The sequence below is a fragment of the Miniopterus schreibersii genome (assembly GCF_964146895.1).
Source record: "Miniopterus schreibersii genome assembly, chromosome: 22".
NCBI classification, from domain to species: Eukaryota; Metazoa; Chordata; class Mammalia; order Chiroptera; family Miniopteridae; genus Miniopterus; species Miniopterus schreibersii.
The window spans coordinates 14980369-15003715 of record NC_138124.1 but is presented as its reverse complement, the minus strand read 5'-3'; the positions used below and the strand labels follow the sequence as shown (position 1 = coordinate 15003715).

The 23347-nt window shown below is 41.8% G+C and overlaps 1 protein-coding gene across 6 annotated transcripts in view; it reads left to right on the top strand.

Annotated features, from left to right (window-relative positions):
- Positions 1-23347, top strand: part of BLM (BLM RecQ like helicase) — a 38078-nt gene that overhangs the window by 11818 nt on the left and 2913 nt on the right. For 4 of the 6 annotated variants that reach the window (XM_081124350.1, XM_081124352.1, XM_081124351.1 and 1 more), the window contains 12 exons: positions 413-526; positions 2916-3014; positions 3222-3370; positions 6133-6239; positions 7156-7316; positions 10022-10217; positions 10592-10782; positions 14029-14176; positions 18768-18967; positions 19636-19828; positions 20597-20719; positions 22701-22902. In XM_081124350.1, the coding sequence (XP_080980476.1) occupies positions 413-526; positions 2916-3014; positions 3222-3370; positions 6133-6239; positions 7156-7316; positions 10022-10217; positions 10592-10782; positions 14029-14176; positions 18768-18967; positions 19636-19828; positions 20597-20719; positions 22701-22902 (1883 nt within the window). Of the gene's footprint in view, positions 1-412; positions 527-2915; positions 3015-3221; positions 3371-6132; positions 6240-7155; positions 7317-10021; positions 10218-10591; positions 10783-14028; positions 14177-18767; positions 18973-19635; positions 19829-20596; positions 20720-22700; positions 22903-23347 lie in introns of those variants that run through there. The other 2 variants (XR_013997905.1, XM_081124353.1) reach the window with 2 other exon arrangements.

The window sequence follows — 23347 nt, the reverse complement described above, 5'->3', positions numbered from 1 at the left end:
TCAAGCAGCCGTGGCGTTAACGGCCTTTCATCCTCCCTACGCAGTAAAACCCCGAAGATACATTTACCTAAAAAAGAGTGGGACACTTATACTATCGTAATAAAAAATAAAAAGAATGGGTCTTGTGGGTGCTGAATTCATATTTATCTTACAAATATGAAAAGCAAAGGAAGTAAAGGAAAGAGAAAAAGATGTAAACAATGAGAAGAATATTTTGAATTACAGTTAATAAGGGTTTTTTGAAACTATGTACTATGTACTGATCACTTGTTATTTTTATTACATTGAGATCACCTTTCCTTTGACAGGTTTGACATGCATCTTGTAAAATATTTGTAAAAGCTAAGGATATACGTACACTTAAGTCAGATTAATGTGTAAAACTTACATTGTTGACTACTTTTACACTTAGATTCCAGCTACGTATCTGACAGGCGATAAGACTGACTCAGAAGCTACAAGTATTTACCTCCAGTTATCAAAAAAAGACCCAGTTATAAAACTTCTGTACGTTACTCCCGAGAAGGTTTGTATTTTACCATTATTTTAAAATATGATTGTAGAGCTGTGTTAGGAAAACAATTCAGTTGTTCCTCCTGAGTGGGGGAGAAGCCAGTCCTTCCCTCCTCTGTCTCCCTCCCTTACTACTCACATAGATACTTCATTCTGGTCACCGAGTGTGGGGAGGTTTGTCCTCACACCAAGCACTTCTTGTGACACCAGCCGGGTGTCCTACAATTGAACTCAATTCTGACATTACCTACCCAGAGATAGTTTTGGATCCCACAGGTTAAAGGCTCAGTCCCACAAGATTACTCCCACCCCACTTCAGATGCCAATTGCAAGTAGTAGGCCCCCGGATTACTCATAACTTCTGTCTGATTTGGCTACAAATTGGAAGTTCCTATGACTCCCTTCTCAGGTTCTGTATTTGCTATAGCGGCCCGTAGAACTCAGGGCAACAATTAAGTTTACAGTTTATTAAAGGGCATGACAAAGACACAGATAAACAGCCAGGTGAAGGAAATGTAGGGTGAGATCTAGGAGGGTCCTGACCCCAGGGGTTTCTGTCCTCATGCAGTTGGGGAGTGTCACCCCCTCCCCCTCCGATTGGATGTGTTTGCCCACCTGGAAACTGAACCCCATGCTTTTGGGATTTTATTGAGGCTTCCTCATGTAGGCACGATCAGTTTTTAGCTCTCTCTCTAGCCCCTCTCCTGTCTGGAGGACAGGGTGTGGGGCTGAAAATTCCCAGCTTCTTCTAACCGTGGCTCGTTCTTTCTGGTAACAGTCCCCCCATCCAGGAGCCCGCTGAGTCGAGTCAGTAGAGTAAAAGATGCTCCTAGTGCTCCTATCACTTAGGAAATTACACAAGTTTCCGGAGCTCTTTGCCAGGACCTGGGGGTAGAAATGAATATATTTTTTCTACTATCTCCTTAAAGCTCACTAGGATACATACATTTTTCAATTTTGACATAGTTTTGGTGTACAGTATAGTACAAGAATTCCTATATGACTTTCACCCAGAAACCCCAAGTGGTAACATTTTACTGTAATTGCTTTATCATTCTTTCTGTTTTTTGCCTTAAACATTTGAAAGTAAGTTGCAGACATAATTCCTTTTCAGCCTAAATACTGTGCCGTGCATTTTCCTAAATACAAGGAATTCTCTTGCGTAACCTCAGGGCAGTGGTCAAAAGCAGAAAATGTTCATTGATACAACACTGTTACTTAGTCTGTAGGCCTCGTTTCCACTTCACTAGTTGTCCTAATAATGTCCTTCAGCGCAAAAGAAAGAGTGAAGGCCAGTTATTTTGAGAACTGCCCCTCAGTGTGAGTTTATCTTCTGTTTCCTCATGATTAGATTCAAGTTACTCATTTTGGCAGGAACATCAGAAGTGGTGATAAGTTCTCAGTGCTCCTGTTGGGAGGCATTTGAGGTCAATTCATTCTATCATTAGTGATGTTAGTTAACCTATCACCAAATGAAGGTGGTGTCTGCCGGATTTCTTCACTGTAAAATTACTTTTTTCTCTTTTTTTTTTAAAAAAATGTACATTTTGGGTCATTTTTTGCCTTTGTAATAGTGGGTATTTTGTTGTGGGATACTCAGACTGTAAATATCCTGTTACTCATCAAACTTGTACCTCATAGTTTTATCAGCCATTGATGATTCCTGACGAGTTGTTATTGTGGATGCCAAATGATGATTTTTCTAATTTAGTTGGCATTTTACTATGACGAGCTTTCCTTTTTACCTACATATTTACTTACATGAATATGAAATTGTGGATTTTTAATTCATATAGTGGGCTAGAATCGATTTTTGTTATGTTTTTAATGTTCTAATTGTCCTGGATTTGGCCAGTGGGAGACCATCAAACTGGCCTCTGTGTCCTTTTGACATTGTTTCTCAAGATGTGGGTGCCAGATGTGGTCATTGATACTAGGATGCCATGGTTTCTAGGACCCACCATGGACAGAGCTATAAAATATATATATATGTGTGTGTATATATGTGTGTGTGTGTGTATATATGTATACATTTAAGTATATGTACGTAACTGAATATACACGCGTATGTATATATGCACGTGTGTGTATCTCCCTCCACAGGTAACAAGCATGCAAAGTAACGTATCTATAATACTGTTACCAGTGTAAACATGGCTCTCGGGTTTACTGAGGTCCAGAAAAAAAGTTTTAGAACCAATGACCTGGTACAGAATTGCTTCCTAAACATTCTAAAATGTCTCTGCTGTTTTCTATTACTTCTGCTAACTCTTAGGAATGAGAACCAGTTTTCTCTGAAGTTCTAATACAGCTTAAGCTGTAGTGGAACTGAAAGACAACAGAATCCTTACGGTGATGTGGTGGTTAAATGGTTTTTAATGTCTAATCCATTTCTGATCTAGGTCTGTGCAAGTAACAGACTGATTTCTACTCTGGAGAATCTGTATGAGAGGAAGCTCTTGGCACGCTTTGTTATTGATGAAGCACATTGCGTCAGTCAGGTAAAGACTGTTTTTTATGTCTTGAAATATCAATAAATATACACTACCAACAGCATATGTATTTTCAGAACTGGAGAGAGAAAAAACATTGGGTGAATTATTCTGCTATTTCACTGAAGAATAGGGGTTCTGAATATAGCGAGCAGTGTTTGCTTTGTATATAAGGAAGATTCACAGTCTGAAAAGCAGTGTTCTTTTCCCAACTAGTGGGGACACGATTTTCGTCAAGATTACAAAAGAATGAATATGCTTCGCCAGAAGTTCCCCTCTGTTCCGGTGATGGCTCTTACTGCCACAGCTAACCCCAGGGTACAGAAGGACATCCTCACTCAGCTGAAGATTCTCAGACCTCAGGTGTAAGTTACTGAAAGTCCTGCATTTCAAACCCTGGGGCAGTGGTTCTCAGATTGTTGTACAGTATAATCACCTGTGAAGCTTTGAAAATCCCAATGCCGAAGTTGCGCCTGGTGCCAGTTAGCTCAGAATTTTGGGGCTGGGAGCCAGTATATTTTTAAAAATGCCCAAGTGAACCATCCTTTTCTTGGGGTTACGTTACTGTCCAATTAGCGTATAGTAAGGGCAGTACTGCTAACGCCTTAAAAATAAAATCCCCAAGTGATTACAACGTACAACCAGATTTGGGGACCAGGGCCCTGGAGCTTTTCTTTACTTACTAAACGAAAACTTTCTCCTGGTGCCTATTTGGTAACTACGGATAAAGTGCATGCTGTCCCTGTTCGCCCTGGGATCACCCCGGTAATAAGTTAGCTTTTACTTATCTAGTTTGGTTCCCGACACCCTAGAGTGCACATCAGAAATGAACCAGTGACCCTGCTTTGTCCTTTCCTCTGAAGTCCCAGTGACATCCAGAGTGTGGGAAACAGTCCAGAAACTATGTGTAACAGCTTTTTTACTTTGTTTCCATCTCAACAGCAAAGGGCTTCTTATTGGCACCAAATCCATAAATATTCAATAATAAAAACCACAATAGGGAATTACCCCGCATATATAGGTGGTACTGGATTATTTTGTACCTGTGCTTGAGTTTGTAGACACAGGTACATTCTCTGTTAGGTTCATTCACTCAGCAAATATCTACTTAACAGCTGTTGTGTACCAAGGTTAAGATATTTTTTCCTTCCAATTTGTTGGTGCTTTGAGTCTGAGGAATGCCTGAAGGAATAGTGACTAATATATTCGGGTGATTTTTTTTTTAAAGCCCACTTTTTGTTCATTTGGAAATAAAGAGAATAAGCTGGCTGTATAAATATTGTAATCAGTAAAAACAGTGACGGCACCTCTCAGCGGGTTCTGAGGACTGGAAGTGCCTTATGAGGGCCGTGAGGGGTCATGCGATTGAGGCAGCTACCAAGACCACGGCAGATCAAACTGGCGTTTTTGGGTGTCAGAATTCCAAGTCCTAAAAATTTTGTGTGTGTAATCACAAAATTTAGACCTTTAATTTAATCTCACTTGCAGAGGGGTGTTTGTATAAAATTGGGGGAAATACAATTTGCTTCCATAATTGAGAAACATTACATTGTATTTAAGGTGTCATACTTTAGGTTTTAGTGAAGAAACTGCATGCTGGAAATTTGCGCCTACAGGCACTACACGGGTCTGTGACAGCTTTTTTTTAGACAGGCAATGTTTTTAGCCTCTGTCCATCAGTGTGCGCCAGGAGCAGCCTTCGAGGGCTCTTTTGTTTTTTATTCCTCACTTGAGGACATTTTCTCCATCGAATTCTAGAGGGGGGCGGATAGGGAGAGAGAGAAACATCAGTGCGAGAGACACATGGATTGGTTGCCTCCCACATGCACCCAGACTGGGTGGGGAACCTTGACTGGAATCGAACCTGGGACCCTTTGGTCTGTGGGCCAATGTTCTAACCACTGAGTAATTCTGCTATGAACGTTCACACACAAGTTTTTAGGTGGACCTGTGTTTTCATTTCTCTTGGATATAGACCCAGTAGTGGAATTGTTGTGTTGTGTGGTTACTCTGTTTTGGACCTTTTGAGATCTGCCACATCATTTTACACTCCCACCAGCACTACTCAGACTTTTTTTTGTGACTCGCCATTTTTTTTTTTTTTTTAAATGCATGAAACATTGTTCTGAAATTGAAGTGTGTTGTAAAATGTAGGAAAAGGCAATAAGGCCATTCTTGGGCAGAGTCATTTCAGCCTTCTTGTTGGTAGGGAGACTCACACCAATCTCAGCTTAGGCCCAAATCAACTCAAGTAACTTTCGAGATCACCTGTGTCACTTGTATTCCCGAGCAGTTTTTTTAATGCCGTAATTGCATCAGGACTGCATTTCCCTTTGCTGTGGCAGCGACTGGAAGTAATGAACTGGGGACGATCAAAATAGCCCTTGGATATGTCAGTCTTTTATCTGCCGCCTTTTTTGCCACAATCTGCTACACATACTTCTGCCATTTCAAGCGCTAAAAGAAAACTCTTGAGTGTTTTGTATAAATGAGAGGGATAGTTTTAAAGTGTTGTTTAACTGTAGTCTAAAGTGTTCTGTGACAGTAGTCAGGGATGAAGGAAGCGGTGTCAGAAAGTGAAAATAATCGTCTACCCAGCACCTCACTCAGTATATCTGAAACCAGAACATCTCAATAAAGGCCAGAATACTTCATTCCTGATGTTATATCCTACCCTTAACAGAAATACCTAAAACACTTAAAAACATGAAACCCCACTAAGGGTTTCTGGTTCTTTGACTAAAGAAAGTTTCACCTACACCCGTACTAGACAGGTTTTTTTGTTTGGTGTCCTGGAGCTTTCTCCATTTGGAACAGTGCACGGTAGTAAAGTTCAGGATAAGTCCAAAGTAGGGTTCATTTGTTTGTTTTTAGAAAGTGAGAGGGCAATTGTAAGAGGAAAAAATGGGGCAGGAGTAACCAGCAGGATGTCTTGACTGCTGGAGGTTAACTTTTAACCTAACTTCCACTTCTGTGTTGCATTATGTACGCTGCCAGTGGCAGTGTTCAGTTTAACACAACCTGATCATTAGATTTGCATTGTGGAAAATCAGCACTTAAGTTTTGAAGGTGGCTAAAACTTGATTTTCTCATAATAACAAAACTTTATGTTTGGAACTTCTTTTAGGTTTACCATGAGCTTTAACAGACATAATCTGAAATACTATGTGTTACCAAAAAAACCTAAAAAGGTGGCACTTGATTGTTTAGAATGGATCAGAAAGCATCACCCGCGTGAGTACAACCATGTGATGAATTATGTCTAGAAGTAATAAATAAATGTCTTTTTAGTACCACAATAGAATATATAAAATTGCATGCTAAACATTTCTCATTATGAGAGCACTGACTTGCTGTTTATAAAGCAGAATACTGTCTCAGTTCTGAATATTGTAAAATCTCATTTGGTTTGATAACAATAAACCCTAACAAAAAATATTAAATACTCCCTCCTACCTTCCTATAATTTGTGGTTTCAATGTCTTTCCTCTGGCTTCTATCAATGTATGAATTTAATTACACAGGTCTTTGTTGTAGTGTGTTCTCCCAAGTGTGTCTGCCATTAAATTATAATAGTAAAAATGAGATTCATGGTAGTTTTCCATGTAACCCACTTTCCATGGAGAATTTTTTTGTTCTTGTTAAATACCTTTTATTTTATTTATAATTACATTATATATTATTTCAAAATTTCCTGTCTTCATTAGTCCCCTAATTTTGGCCATTAAATTTTTTCTAATTTTTAAAATTCAAATAAAACTTTTCGCATAAGTCCTTGTGCCACTTTATTTTCTAGGTTAGTTTTCCAGAAGGAAACTGAATCAAAGGGTAGAAGCATTTCTGCGGCCTTGATACATACCGCCGTACGCTTTGTACAAGTTTGTGTAAGGGCGCCTTCCCGTGTTTTAGCCAGTGTGAAATAGAGCCCCGGGTTTGTCCAGGTCCACCTCAAGGGCCATTTGGAGGGACAGGGTTAAAGGTCAGATCTTGTCGTTTTCAGTGCACACGAGTTCCTTGCTTGTGCTACTCTACCTATGTGATCTTCCTCTACTGTAAGAAAACTATGGAGGTCTATTGTGTTTCATATATTTCAGAAGACATAATGTAAATTGTGTTGTTACTTATGTTACAAGTCCTTGTTTCTTGGCAGATGATTCAGGGATAATTTACTGCCTCTCCAGGCGAGAATGTGACAGAATGGCTGACACTTTACAGAAGGACGGGCTCCCTGCACTCGCTTACCACGCCGGCCTCAGTGATTCCGCCAGAGATGAAGTGCAACACAAGTGGATCAACCAGGATGGCTGTCAGGTGACATTTTTAAGATACATAAATAATTTTTATAGTATATAGACAAACTTGCACATGTAGAATGAAAATTGTCTTTACTGTAAGTAGTAAACATCAAAAGAAGACTGAAATTGAAAAACAGATTTTTTTTTTAAGACTTCTAAAGTGGCTTTTTCCTTCTTAAGTCAAAAATTTTTTTAATTGAAGATATAATTCACAGACCAAAAAATTCACCCTTTCAAAGTTTACAAGTCGGGGTTTTAGTGTAGTCACAAGGTTATGCAACCATCACCACTAATTCTAGAACATTTCATCATCTTAAAGAAACCCATATCCATTAGCAGTCACTCCACTCCCCAAACCCTCCATTTCCTGGCCGACCATTAATCTACTAGCTGCTCCTAATCTGTCTGTAGATTTTCCTTTTCCGGACATTTCATGTACATGCAATCATACAGTATGTGTTCTTTTGTGACTCATTTCTTTTACTTATCATAATGTTTTCTTTATATATATATATATGTATGTATATATGTATGTATGTTTTTATTGATTTCAGAGAGGGGAAGGGAGCAGGAGAGAGAGATAGAAACATCAAGAGCCTCAAATCTGAAATGTGAGCGTGGAGTTGACCTCAGCGTTATCTTTAATAGTAAACACCCTAATAGCTATTTACCTCTCAATAGCCTGAGTGTCCTGAGAGAATGATTGGGCACATTGTGGTCCTATATCCCTGCCATTACAAATGCTTTATGAAGGCCCTGGCCAGTCTGGCTTAGCGGTGAGAGCGTCGGCTTGCGGACTGGAGGGTCCCGGGTTTGATTCCAGCCAGGAGTAGATACCTGGGTTGCAGGCTCGGTCCTTGGACCCAGTCCGGGCGCGTGCGGGAGACAACTGAACGGTGTGTCTCTCTCACATCAATGTTTCTCTCTCCCCCTCCCACTCTCTGAAAAGCAATGGAAAAAATATCCTCCCTCAAGTGAGGATTTTAAAAATGATAATAATTTTTTAAAAGAGAAAAAAATGATTTATGAAGAATTTTTTCATGGTATGAAAATGTTCAGATGTTCAGGATGGAGAAAGGTAGTGAAAAGTAGAATTCAACATATAGTCTTACTGTTGTGTAATCTCACCTGTAAAAAAGAAAACTGAACAGAAAAATAGACAAAGAAAAAAACTGATTTTTTTCAACTCTTAAAAATCTTTATATATAGTATAAAAATTCCACAATATACATGCATATGTATACAATATATGTATAAAACACTTTGATCGAAAATATGGTTTTAAAAAATTGGTTAAAAACTTTTTTTTTTTTAATCTAATTGTTTTCTGCTCTGAGTTGCGCTGACCCTTGGTCAGGGTATAACAACATAACCAAATGCACGGCCTTGGCCTTGTTAGGTGTGCGGTGGTTTTTCTTCACAAAGAAATGATTGTAGCCTGAAGTTTTAAAAGTAGTACAGAAATAAAGAAGGAAGTAACAGCTGAACAAAGCCCGTTTTCTGAGGTAAGGGCTTTCAGAAAGAGTTGGCGTCACTGGTGGCCTTGGTGGCCTCTAGTCATGTACCCACCCCACCTAGGGCTTCTTGGAACGCTGTGGGCTGGGACATTGCTCCGGAGTCTCTCTACCTGCTCTCCACCACTAGGGGCTACCGTAGACTTTCTCTTTCCAAGGAGATTTGTCTTTGATGAACGAAAGTGCCATAAATTTAGGTGGATGACTAACCTAGACTGCAGGCTGTTGCCTCCTGCAGCGTTGATAAACGTACCCATTTGCTGTCTACGTGCTCCTTAGCACGTACTCACAGTTATGGAGATTGTGTCATTAGCCTCAGTCTGGCTGCCAGATAGTTCAGTTGCTTTTGAAATACCATTTTTGCAGTAGCAACTTAGTTTTTTTAAGTGCTAAAAAAAGACTTGCAGCTTTATTTGTATAATGTAATTTTTCCTGGAGATAGAATATTTATCTCTGGGTTACATAGGTCCTAAATTTGCAACTGACAGGGATATTCTTGAAAATTATTTTTTACTAAAAACTGATTTATCAAACTCCTAAAATTTAACTATCACCTTGCTTCGACTAAGTAATTTGTATAGGCTAAGAACAAGGGACTCCAATCTTTTTTTTTTCTAGTGTAAGCAACTCTCACACTTTTACCCACATGAGTTCCGATAAAAACTTCATTTTGACTTTGAAATTCAGCTGCTGTCACTGGGAGAGTGGATGATATGCACTGAAACAGGTGAGAATGTCATTGTTTCTGAATCATTGGAAAAGCTGGTACTAGTGACCTCTGAAAGCTCCAGCACTGGGATACCCGAGCTCCTGAGCAACACGTTTCTGATCACTGGCCTGGATGCCCTGGCAGTGTGAGCAGCACCCCTCAAACCACCTCATCAAAAACATAAGAGAACAAACAGTGACAGCACATTGAGAGCTGATCGCTATTGATTCTGTCTCCCTCACCTGATGATACCAAGTTACACATAAAGTGACTGCCACACAGAGCTTCTTTTGACCTTGGGTCTTAATTAGACTGCAAATTGCCAGTATGGAAATCTCATATTAGTCGTGCTAAATAATGGGACCAAGTTAAGATATTAGATTGTTGTATAGAGTACATTTTAAAGCAACATAGAAGATAAAGCTTTTAGGAACATGTGTTATTAAAATGACTCTTTTAATGCGTTATGAGTCTAACTGGCTTTTGCTCTTGCATCAGGTTATCTGTGCGACAATTGCATTTGGAATGGGGATTGACAAACCCGATGTGCGATTTGTGATCCACGCGTCCCTCCCTAAGTCCGTGGAGGGCTACTACCAGGAATCCGGCAGAGCTGGAAGAGATGGGGAAGTATCTCACTGCCTGCTTTTCTATACCTACTATGATGTGACCAGACTGAAGAGACTCATACTGAGTAAGTCCTCTCCAGGCTCATGATAGTGGCAGTCTACTGCTATTGTGGTACTTTGGGTCCAGTTACTGAAAAATAGAGGTGCTTATATACATATGGAAGTTTTTAATATCATACAAATCTTCATTGTCAGGAATGAAGGTTTGCAAAATTTCAGCTACTCCTGACAATCTACATTTATACCTATAAAACTAATATCTTAAAGGGTGAGCATAAATATTCAGTTAATTATACAGAATCATGTCATGTTAATATATAATGCTATTAGTAATTATTTCACTTAATATTTAAAGTTATATGAATCTATTCTCAATATTTCTATGCTATTTTATGTTTCTACTCTAATAAGTACGTTTTGCCATGTTCATTTCTTTTAGTGGAAAAAGATGGAAACCGTCATACAAGAGAGACTCACTTCAATAATCTGTACAGTATGGTACATTACTGTGAAAATATAGCAGAATGCAGGCGAACACAGCTTTTGGCTTACTTTGGTGAAATTGGATTTAATCCTGATTTTTGTAAGAAACATCCAGATGTTTCTTGTGATAATTGCTGTAATACAAAGGTAAAATAAGAAAAAAAAAGTTTTCTTTATTTAGAAAAGTTAGATGAAAGATGGATTTGAGAATTAGTTTTCCCATCTTCTCAAGCTAAGCCTTCTCGGTCAATGAACCTTTCCTCACTACAGAAAAAAGACAAGTTAGATGAAAACAGTGGCCCCTAAGGAATTAAGGTAAAGATTGCAAAATGCTGAGGTTATGTGCATGCACTAATAATTATGGGATAATTTAGAAATATCATTAATCTGTAAATATACAGAAAGTCCAACATGAGCAGATAGAATATTTTCAGCTCAACTCTAATCTATACTAAAGATCTCATCCTCAAGAGAGTTGTAATAACTGGAGTACAGTGTGTTTGAATTTAGATCAATTAGATTCCTCTATAAATTGTTTTTTAAAAAACTGTGACGGATAATAGCAAAAACTTCTGGACGAGTTTGCTGTCATCTGTCCTAAAGATGACGTGGAGTGGAGTTGTTGAATTAAATCATTGGGTACTTCATTGAACCCATTATGGTAACGCTGTGTTTTAGTGTCCGCTCTGCAGCTTACAGAGCATTTTCGCATTTGATGATACTCTCTTAAATGTCTCTGTCAGGTGCTAGGGACTTACAAATGAACGTGGTGGGGCCAGTTCTGACTGGAGGGGAGACAGCCCTAGGTGTGGTCAGCGCAGTTAGGAAGATACGCAGCACTAGCCGGAGCAGAGCCGGACTTAGTCTCTCTTGAGGGTGCAATCTGTGGATTCATGGCCATCTCCACCCACCGCACCCAACTCTGTAGATATTGCTAATCAGTTCACTCATTCGACAAATATTTATTGAGTGCCTGCTCTGTGACAGGCACTGTTGTGGCAGTTTGGGATACATCACTGAACAAAATATAAAGATCCCTGCCCTTGAAGATCTATTCGAGCAGAGGGGGGCTGAGTGCAAACAATACCCATAGTAAGCACATGTTAAGGAGTAAGAACTGTGGTGAAAAGCACGGCAGTGTAAGGAGTCGGGACTAATGGATGGGGTGCAGGGTGCAGCGTTAGGTAAGGTGGCCTGGGGAAGTTTTATTGCCAAGATGACATCTGAGCAAAACCTTGAAGAAGGGAGTTAGTGGAGCAGCTCTCTCGATATGGGCATTCCTGGCCGAAGCCAAGAACAACAGCCCTAAGGGCAGGGCATGCTTGTGTGTTTGAGGGAGCAGGGGAGCCCGTGTGGTGAGCGGGACTGGGAGTTAGCTGGGGAAGGGGTCCTGGCAGACCAGGGCAGTAGCTGGAGGGCTAACTCAAAGAATGGAGTGACCCTCGGCTGAGATGTGTGGGTGGCTGTCTGGCAGGGAAATCTGGAGTTCAGGTGGGGCGTGTTGAGTTAGATATGTCCATTAGATCCAGAAATTCTGAGAAGAGGCTGGTGATGCATCTACATTTGGAAGTGTTTAGCTTATAGAGGTTATTTAAAGCCATGAGAGCAGGTGAAGTCTTCAGGAGTATAAGCTTAGAAGAGAAGAAAACCAAAGATCGACCCCCTCGGGACTTTAAGAGATTGAGGAGAAGAGGAAGCAGTAGGAACAGAGACCAGGGAAGAACTAGCGAGATAAGAGGAAAACCAAAGGAACAGTATTTCAGGGAGGAGGGGCTGCTAAGTAGTGAGATGCTGCTGCTAAGCCAAGTTCAGTCAGGACTGAGAATTCACCACTGGATTGGCACCGCAGGAAGCACGGAGACAGGGAATATATAGACCTCTTTCAAGTTTCCTTCAAGGATGAACAGAGAAATGAAACAGTAGCCGGCAGGGGAAATGGATTCAAGAAAAGACGGGAGAAATAAACATCTGTGCGCAGATAGGAACACACCTCCAGAAGGTGGCTGTTCGGTGTGGAAGGAGGGGAGAGTTGCAGAAGCGATGTTCTTGAGTGGGCAGAGGGGTCGGGACCTAGTGTATAAGGAGAGAGGTTGGCTGAGACAGGAGCTTGGGTAGTTCATCTATGATAACAGGCGAGATGAGAAAATGTGGGGCAGGTGCTGGCGGTAGATGTGGTGGAGGAAGTTGGTGAAATCTCTCCTGATTGCTTCCGTTTTCTCAATAGGAAGAAGGTCATCTGCTGACTAGCTAAGAGAAGGGACTGAACAGAGGGGAGAAAGTAAAATAGTCATCTAGCACAGAGAGCAGCAGACTTTATCTTTCAAGTCCAGAGAGCAAATATTTTAAGCTTTTGGGCCTTAGAATTCCAGCCTCTGTCACGACTACTACTCCACTCTGCTGCTTTAGCCCCAGAGCAGACATAAGCAATCAATGCATCGATTGTCCATGGCTGTGTTCCAACAAAATTTGATTTACACAGTCCAGGTGTGTAGCACGTGGGCCATGGTTTGCTGACTTCTAAGAGAAAGGGGGTGATGGACTGAGGATGTATGGAGATTACCAGGCCACATTAAGAGTCCACTTGAGGTTTGTGGCCACGTATTGAAACAGCAAACAGTCATTGTGGTTGTGTGTGTCTCCAGCCAGTTTAGCTGCAAAAGTGCAGACATAGATGGTGGAAAACAACACCTAATGTGTTCTGTCAGGCAGCCTGATGCAGTGGCCTAGGGCAGGGGATTGAAGGTAGTGTTATAGTGTCTGGAATTCAAGCTGAGTTAGGCCAACATCTGAGGATGGGGGTTGCTGAAGTCAGAATTTTAGATGGTGTGAGTTGAAAAGGTAGAAGGTGGTGGTCAGAGGATGAAGGGTGGCTGTTACTAGTTTGGCGAAAGAAGTAGGTGTGACCATGGGAGCGAGTCGCTGACGTGTATGGACAGGATCACTGGAGCAGAGGAGAGAAGATGCTGAAGACCGAGGCGTGGGAGGGTCATCTCTGTACTAAGTCACCAAGAAGCAAGGCAGGAATGATGGGGAGAGAGACAGGGCCCTCTTTTCTGATGGTCCTAGGTAGAGCCTCAGAGTCACGACCAGAAACCCACAGGTCTTCAGGTTGCGAAATGTGGCAGATGAACAGGAGATAGTAGAGAGATAGACTGCTGTCGGGTGACTGAAAGACAAGATGTATGTCTGTGAAACATAATAAAATAGATACAGGACAGTGTTCATTGTTCTAGCCACGAGGTTAATAGAAGAGCTTAGGAAAGAATAACTTTTGAAACTCCCCTGGTTTTGGGTCTGGAAACAGTTGATCATGACACTACTAGTTAGTAAACCCTAGCAATCTAGGCATCAGTATCTCAGTTACCACAGAAGGTAATCTCTTTTTATCCCTAGGATTATAAGACACGAGATGTGACTGACGACGTAAAAAACATTGTAAGATTTGTTCAAGAACATAGTTGGTCACAAGGAATGGGAAACACAAAGCATGCAGGCCCTTGTGGGAGATTTACAATGAACATGCTGGTCGACATTTTCTTGGGTAAGTCATCTCCTTTATTAGTTTACATTATATCAGTTGAAATGGAACATCTAAAAAATTCTCTTATCTATTTTCTTATAGATGTGAAGGGTTTCAGAATAACACCTTTTTTGACTAACGAAAGTCAGTTTTTACGAATTAAGCCAATTTTTAAATTTCTTTTAGAAAGAAACCACTTTATGTGTTTTGTTTTGTTTCATTGATTTTTAGAAAGAGGACAGGAAAGGGAGAGAGAGAAACATCGCTCTCTGCCTCCCGCACGCAGCCTGACCAGGATCAAGCCCAAAACCTGGGCATGTGCCCTGACTGGGAATCGAACCAGCAACCTTTCAGTGCGCGGGCGGACGCTCAACTAACAGCCACACCAGCCAGGGATCTGCCAATTATTTTTATACAGTTTATATGTCACTAAGATGAGGAGTTCTCACATACAAAAAAGAAAGTAATAAAACTTACACAGTTTAGTCTGAGTGGAATATAAGTTGCCTAGAGAATTACCTGTGGGCTGACTTTCAGTTCAAGAGGTCAGCCTAAGCATAAGTATCTCTCTTCTTTTTTTGCCTGATGCCATGTTAAAATAATAGTAAGGAAATGACACGAGGAATTAAGTCTATAGCGGCATAGAGAGCCGGAGGGAAACCACATCAGGTTGAGGAACTGGATGGAAGCCTGTTGACAGATGGAATGAAGCACAGTAAACCATGACGCAGAATAAATGTGGGAGACAGTAAAAGCAGAGGAGGGCTATCAACCAGGCAAACCCCTTATCAGTCGGCCTCAGGCTTGAAGTCTAGAGGCCCAGGGAGTGGGAGTGAAAGCTGGGGAGCCCAAAATAGGAGGGGGCAGTTAAAAGAGCCTGCCCACCAAATAATTGCATTGAATATCAGCCTGGCATTGATTCTGAAACAAAAATAAACTGCCTGAGGACTAGAAAGGCAGCTGAGTCAGGGGAACCTAGGGGGCACCCAGCCCACCTAAAGTCTGATCCTACCTACGCACTGTAAGGCAAACCTGGTAACTGGATATCCCCATTCAGGGGATGAATTTGAGGGGACATAGACTACATGTAAACTAACAGGAAATCCACCCAAGTAGGTTAACTTGGTCCCTGAAGGTTAGATAAAAATGGGCAATCGAGAGGAAGACCGAGGAAATGCAGTGTTCGACCCTGGGGGTAGAGGGCACTTAGAAAATAGGCGGTAGCCTTGGGGAGAGGGGAGAGGAAACTTCATCAGTGTCTTCACAGAGACTTCAGTAGAAATGGGACGTTTTGGAAAAGAAACGAATGAGAGCTATAAATGTGGAAAGGCTGGAAGAGAAAGTCTAGGAAATCTCCTGAGACCCAGGCAGAAATATGTGGAAAAATGAGAATAAATGTAACGATCAATTCTTAGGAAATGTGAAATCTCACAAATAACATTTTTGAGATAGAAAGTAGAGGGAATCACCAAACCAGTGATATAAGAAAATTTCCCAGAGGGGAAGCAAAAAAGGCCTTCAGATTAAAATGCCCACTGAATGCCAGGACAGAGGCTTTATGAGGTGAGGTATAAGGGAAAAAAGAAAAGAAAAAACCCCTAAAAACAAAAACGAAAGAAAGAGAGACAGAAAGAAAGAAAAAAGAAAGAAAGAGATATTACGGAGGGGAAACTGTCAGTATTAAGGGCCTGCAAATTATCCATAGACAGATTTAATCATGTATTACGGGAGTTCAGAGGAAAAGATACCTCAAAGGGTCAGTTAGACTTCGGGGCGTAAACACCATCTTAACAAGGGAAGGGCGGGCAGAAAGGACACTCATGGGAAAACAAATGTTGTTTTGAAGATAAATGGGCCCTTAGGAGAATAGATGGCAGGGAGATATGATCATTTTTGTGACGCTGTCTATTTAGATGTGACGTGAATAATCTGATGATAAGAGTCAGTCATCCCTGGTTGCTCCCAGGGAGGGGATTTAGAACACTTGGTTGAGTTCTTCTGGGGGTCTGTGCTTGAGATTTTGGGAATTCAAATGCCTTCTGCTCAATAATTTTTGTCACAGTGGCATATTCTGGACCTCTTCACTGATGGTCCTGAAAGCTTTGGAAAGTAAAAACAGAAACCAGAACCAAACTGGCATCAGATTAATATCAGCAACTCTGGAGACTAGAAGGCAAAGAAAGTGAGTGCACATCCTATGATACCATACACAAAGGGCCTGCCGAGGGGTCCAGTGAGGAGAAATCCCAGAAACACGGCCATGCAGCAGGTCCAATAGCAGTTTGTGCTGATGATAACAAAGTCAAGAAAAATCAGTCACAAGCGATATAGAGAAAGAATAAGAAATGAAATCGTTTCATGATGGTGAAGTACAAAAATGTTACTTTTCAACAAAAAAGTGAGAAAGGCGCTTAGCAACTCTGGGGGAAAGATTATACTGGAGGGAGGGCCACGGTCAGATGTAAAACAAAGGAAATTGTTACAAGATTTTGAGTAATTGATAAAATCTACCAAAAAAAAAAAAAATCCGTTTGTCTGGATGCAGTAAACATCCTCCTCGGGGTTACACAAGAGTCAACATTCCAGGGAAACTTGTCAACACTGTAGATTAGCTACAACAGTTGGAGTCAACATATAGACTTAAGCATGGTTAGAGAGCAGCACGGGATATAGGTGTTAATCTTGGTGATATAAAAACAAATACAGTAAATAAGAATAAAAGAAGGGAGTACACAGAAGGCTTGAGAGGCTAGTGTTTTACATGGAGGGGAGGAAGAGTGGTCAGAAGTTCTATCAAAAGTTACAGAAATATCGAATAGATGAACCAGTATTATAGCAAAATTTGAGCCAGAGTAGAGTGATGGGGGTGGTATACATGAGATAAAGCCTTGTCTTTCATAGTCGGGGGTCAGTAGGTAAATGTCAGGTGGTGACTGGCTAGAGGGACGACAGCGGGGGTGAGGGTTCGTTGCAGAGGTGAACCACAAGAGCTGAAAACAAAAGCTGTTTAAAAAGTGATTGTCTTGGAGAAGGGAAGTGAGGCTGGGGAGGGAAAGGGTGGGACGGGAACGTTGCTTTTAATTATAAACTGTAGTCAATTTTTTCCCATGTATTACATTAATTAAATATATAAAGCAATTAAGAGGTTCATTCACTTTTTTTTTTTTTTAATTGATAGCCTGGATTGGAGTAGGAAGGTGGTTTGCTCAGTGTCCCAGCTCTTTCCTCTGGGTCTGCCCTTTCTGGATTCTGGCTCCTCCTAGTTTGGACCTTTCTCAGGGGGAGCATAGGATTTCAGATAAAATAATTTATTGTAAGAGTGATACACGGTCACTTAACATTGCAGTATGTACAAAACCAAAAAATACAAATAACTCCAGAAAAAACTGCTAGTGTTTGCTCACAGTCACATTGTTATCACATTGTACATATAATTTATATCATTTTTATATAGCAGTATGTAACTATTTTCTTAATTTTCTATTTTAAAGTAGTTTTTAACTTATATTTTGTCGTGTTGATGAAATGTATCTAAGTAGTTTGTTTTAGGATGTATTTTTCTATTATAAATAATGGTGTGTTCTGTAGCCTTTTAAAGTACACCTTCAGCTACATTTCTGATTGCACATTTCACTTAGATTCCTAAAGAGATTACTAAATCAAACATATTTCTGACATTCTTCAGTCTCTCATTAGCTCTTTTATGTTTTTAAGAAAAGTATTTGTTTCATCCAGCTTTCCTAGTCATCCTCAGCATGAGGGTTGGTCCACATCACCCAGCTCACCATGACCAGAGCAGTTGTCCTGATCCCAGGTGACATTTCAGTAGATCAGTTACAAATCATTCGGTGTGTGTGGCCAGAATCATCCTGAAATTTATAATAATGTAATTATTTGAAACTCTTAAAATAGAGCTATAACTTGACAGAGTAACTGTTAATTCTGATCATAATCAGTGTCACAAGGCTTCCTGAGTAGATTGTTATCCTAAAATTATATTTATGATGAAGACATTAGTAATTACAGCAGCTGGATGTGAAACCAAAGATCCAGCCCAGGGTGGTGCCCTCAGCCAGTGGGGAAGGTAGGAGGCCTGCAGCGCCGCGGATGGTGTGCTTTTGGTTTGAAACTTGCGTGGGCTTAATTCGGGAGGGTGACGGCAAGTATGGACTTAAAACTTGGATTGTGAATGAGTCGTGATTTCAATACAGGACCAAACATTTTTTCTAACTAGGTCAATAATGCAGGCAACCTAATGGAGCACAGTGATAGGAAGCTATAAAAGTTTACAAAAACTCTGACTTTGATTTCTTTGCTCTAATGTAATTTTATAAGCTGTAAATGCAACATCCTGAATGATAAACGTAATTTTGCCGCTGTTTCTGGTCAACGTGTTATAAAAAGATGAGGGAAAGTACGCACAGCCGTAGACATTTTAGAGATCCCCTCGAATAGTCTCATTTTATGGGAGTGGGTGGGTGTCTGTGCTGTGGGTTTTCCTGATTTACTCCGTTTATCCAGACCTGCCCGTAAGTGACCTTTTCAAGTCTCCTCTATTAAGAGGGTTACGATGTACCTGCATTTACTAGTCCAACTTTTACCTTCTCACCAGGGACTAAGAGTGCAAAGGTTCAGTCGGGGATATTTGGAAAGGGGTCCGCGTATTCACGACACAACGCTGAAAGGCTTTTTAAAAAGTTGATACTTGACAAGATCTTGGATGAAGACCTACTTATCAACGCCATTGACCAACCCATTGCCTATGTGACGCCTGGAAGTAAAGCCCAAGCTTTACTAAATGGGCATTTAAAGGTATGGTATTTAAAAGGTTTACTTCATTTTATTATTTCACAGTGAGTAGACAAAAACATTACTGCAAATTCAACTGTCTTTTTCAAAGCTTATGGATACAGAATTTATTTATACTGTCCTGTATGAACGTAATCTGTTCCTCTGAATTTGTAAGGAGATCTCAAAATGGAACCCAAGTAATGAAATATCTGTCAAAGTGAATTTAATGGGTTATCAGATCACTAAATTGTTACCCGTTACTTAAACAAACATTTATCAAGAAGCAGCTCTGTGCCTGGCCGGGCGTGGCTCAGCGGTTGAGCATCGACCTAGGATCCAGGCGATTGGGCTTCGATTCCCGGTCAGGGCACATGCCCGGTTGTGGGCTTGATCAATGACTCTCTCATCATTGATGTTTCTATCTCTCTCTCCCTCTCCTTTCCTCTCTCTGAAATCAATAAAGATATATTTGAAAAAAAAAAAAAAAGCAGCTCTGTGCTTGGCACTGGAGATAAAAATATGGGGAATGCACAGCCCATTCCCAGGGGGCTTACTGTCTACTTGGCGTAACAGAAATATCCCCCCAAAATGCAATGAAGCATTAAATAAAGCCCCTATTTTGATACAAGTGTGATCTTATGATCTCTTCCTCTTTCTCTCTCTCTTTTCTCACACATACACACACAAAGGTAGACTTTATGGAAACGGAAAATTCCAGCCGTATAAAAAAACAAAAAGCCTTAGTGACGAAGGTATCTCAGAGAGAAGAGGTGGTTAAGAAATGCCTTGGAGAACTCACAGAAGTCTGCAAATCTCTGGGGAAAGTTTTTGGTGTCCATTACTTTAATATCTTTAACACTGCCACTCTCAAGAAGCTCGCAGGTAGGTGTGTCTGAGTCTTCTGTTACATGGCATAACAGCCTCCTTAACGCACCCGAATCCATCTCTTTTCATCTCCGCTGCTACATCCTAATTCGCTGCATCCTGACTTGCTTTTCCGTGGCTCCCACTGCGCTCCCAGTTTCCAATCTTTCCCTTATAATCCGTTTTCCATACAGCAGCCAGAGTGATCTTTAAAATGACAGGTTTGTCCAGCTACCAGACTGATGTGCCATCTGTGTGCAGAGGACTCAACAGCCTACTTGTTAAAGTCAGACTACCCGCTTCACCCCGCAGGCTGAAAGACTGCAGGAAGAACGGGTTTGGGGGCGGGGGGTGTAAGGGTTTGGGTACAGTCTTCCTGAGTAGGATATTTAACTCTGGAGTGCAGGGGAGAAGTCAGAGCTGGAAACGTGAGTGTGGGTGTCTCCTAAACAGCCTTCGTTGTGAGAACACAGCAAAGTCAGCTTAAACTCTGAGGCACAGCGCACAGGTCTCCCCTCCAGTTTCCCCCATGTCCTTACTCTGTCTCCCTCTCTGCCCTGACTTAATGTACCTTTGCTGCTGGAATTGGATGATGGGCTCCTACCCTCTGGGCCTGTCTGCTGCCTCTTTTAGCACCAACTGCCTTGTAGAAAATTGGCCCATGTGCCTGGTGCTCAGCAGTTGGTTGGCACCGTTAACAAACGTGCTGAATGGGTGGATGAGCATGAGTTCAGTGTGTTTTCTATTGGTGGTAATTTAAATTCCTGATTTTATCTTCATGCACAGAATCTTTATCTTCTGATCCTGAGGTTTTGCTTCAAATTGATGGTGTCACTGAAGACAAACTGGAAAAGTACGGTGCAGAAGTAATTCCGATATTACAGAAATTCTCCGAGTGGGCGTTGCCAGGTTCAGTATACAGCCAGATGTGTGTTTTCTAAAAGCCTGTTTTAATATTAATCAATGTGTCTTACTGGATTGGATTTCCATGGTTTCCGGTGTCTTCGTGTCTCCTACACCTAGTCACCCTATCGCTCACGTGGCCAGCGCAGTCCTCAGTGGTGTGCCAGGCACCACTTACAGGGCACCCGTGCTTAGTCCCTGGGGGTGCCAGCTACTAACCTGCTAATAGGACCCAAGGAGGACCTTTGAGCCCAGAAGTTGCTGATTCTGTTCAGGCAAATACCTGAGGAATCCAGAACGCTGGGTGCAGCTCCCAGGCTGCCGTGATCTCACTCTGTAGTCCTTGGCTGGCCACCAGCAACCTCTTTGTGTTTCAGTTTCCTTAACTGAGAAAGGAACATGTTATCTGAAAAGCATTTCTAAAGATAAAATGTAAGAGCGGAGTTTAAATATTTTGGGGAAATGGACATGGACTTGTCATGTTAGATAATCTCATTGTCGTTAGCCATTGAAAGAATTTCCAAGTGAGTGCATCACTAGCACATGTTCCCAAAGGTTACATCAGGCCTGTCACGAAGCACCTCTAATGACAAGCCTCCTCACTGAGCTACAGAAAGCGATGACTAAGAGACAAATGAGAAGAAAGGATGTCGGAGGTGGGACAAATGCAGGCGTCTGTGGCCTCCTCTCACATACCGTGCCACGGACACAACAGACAGGCCACGCTCAGTGTTTTTCCTGTTCTGTAAGGGATCTCGGTAAGGGTTTCTTGTCGAGACTCATGGAAATAGTAAGCAGGCTGAGAAATAAGCGAGCATGCATTTCAAGTTCTGTTTATAACCGCGTTTTGTCCATTAACAAAATGCTTAAAAGTCAGGTTTTCATAAATTCCTCTGCATAGTCATTATTCCATTACAGGCCTTGGTCTGACAGCAGTGACAGTCTCTCGGTAGGAACTTCATGTCTGTTTAGCACAGTACCTTGTTTGGAAGGGTTTTTCCCACATGAGACAGGGCTGAGCCAATGTGATGACGGTCACTGTCCCTATTGAGGGACAGGCACCATGCCAAGAGCTTTGTCTGTTTTGTATCACTCAGTTCTCACTACGCCCATTTTACAGGTGGGAATGAGTGAGGCCTTTTCATATCCCCAAAGTCCCACTCTGGGATGGCAGCGCTCTTTGTCCCGGCTCTGGTGCCTTTCTGTGTGAACCAGTGTTGGAGGGACAAGGCCCTTCCTGCCCCTCCTGCTGGGGAGCAGGGCAGCCTGAGGGTGAACCAAACCAGCCAGGAAATACCTTCTTTCAGGAAATACAGAGGGACCACTATTGACCTTTGGAGGTTTCATGTTCCCCTGTGTGGGGACACAAGTACCCGTGTAAGTCACCATCTTCTTTAAAGGTGCGCTTGCACACGACCCATTTCCTGCGCGGTGTGTGAACCGTTCGCAGCTGTTATGCAAAGAGGCGCTTTTGTCTGTGAAAAGTAAAGTATGGTTTGACACTCATTTACTAAGTAACTGCTGTCCAAAAGCGAGGTGCAGAGCAGCATAGTTTATGTTTCTCTTACGTTGGGTTATTTTCTGGGCATGTGTAAAGTGATACATAAAATTATCTTGTATGTAGCACGTTATGCTTTTCAAGGAGCTGGACAGGATTAACTGTCCAAATAGTAACGGGCGTGGGTCACACACACAGTCTGAGCTAGACCTGAGGGCTCTGATTGAGAGTATTGCAGATTTTTTAGTGCATTGTGATACTCTTTCTTTAAAAAAAACAAATTGCCATTGAGTACTTTGGGGCTTTGTGAAGTGAAAAAAAGAAAAAGAAATGTTCAGTTCTTGCGGGACTGTCAAATCCCTGTGGCAAGAAGACACCAGGGAGGCAGGTGGGTGTCCGCTGAACGGGCCGGTGTTGTGTGTCTCCGTTAGACTAATGACACTGGGACCCGGAGGCATCACCGGTAAATGTGTGCCCTGTCCATTTTAGCCGAGGACAGCTCCCCGCGGGTGAGCCCGTCCAGCAGCAGAGGCGCTGGGAGAGACGGCTCTGAGGACTTTGGCGAGGAGACACCCATATCTTCTCACTACTTCGCAAATAAAACCAGAAATGAAAGAAAGAGGAAGAGGGTGCCAGCCTGCTCGAGGTCGAAAAGAAGAAAATCTGGTTTTGCTGATTTCAAGGCAAAAGCGTAAGTTCTGCGCCGTGTCCTACGGTACAGGGTGTGAGGGACAAAACAGCGCAGCCCCGGCCCCTGCGAAGCGGTTCCTGAAATGAGCGCGATTAAACGCTGCCTCTCGGAAAGGGAGTGGAGATTAAGGTTTGATCCGACATTTGTTTCCCGCTCTTAAAATAATCTACTCCTGAGTCGATTATAAAATTTTCTAGTTTGCAAAAACTCCAATTTTGACCTTAACTTAGAGAAAAAATTTTAAGAGACCTTTCCACTGAAAATAAATAAAAATTTGTTTCCCCGTTGCTGTTAGGGTTCTGTCAGCACTGGCCCGACTGCTTTTATTACAGCAGAATCTGCCGGCCTCCACCTGGAGGCCCTGCACACTCCTGCCGTTCATCCGTACCTGGGAAAGCCAACCTCCCAGTCTTTGTGGGGCAGCAGAGAAGAGGCCGAAGTAGGA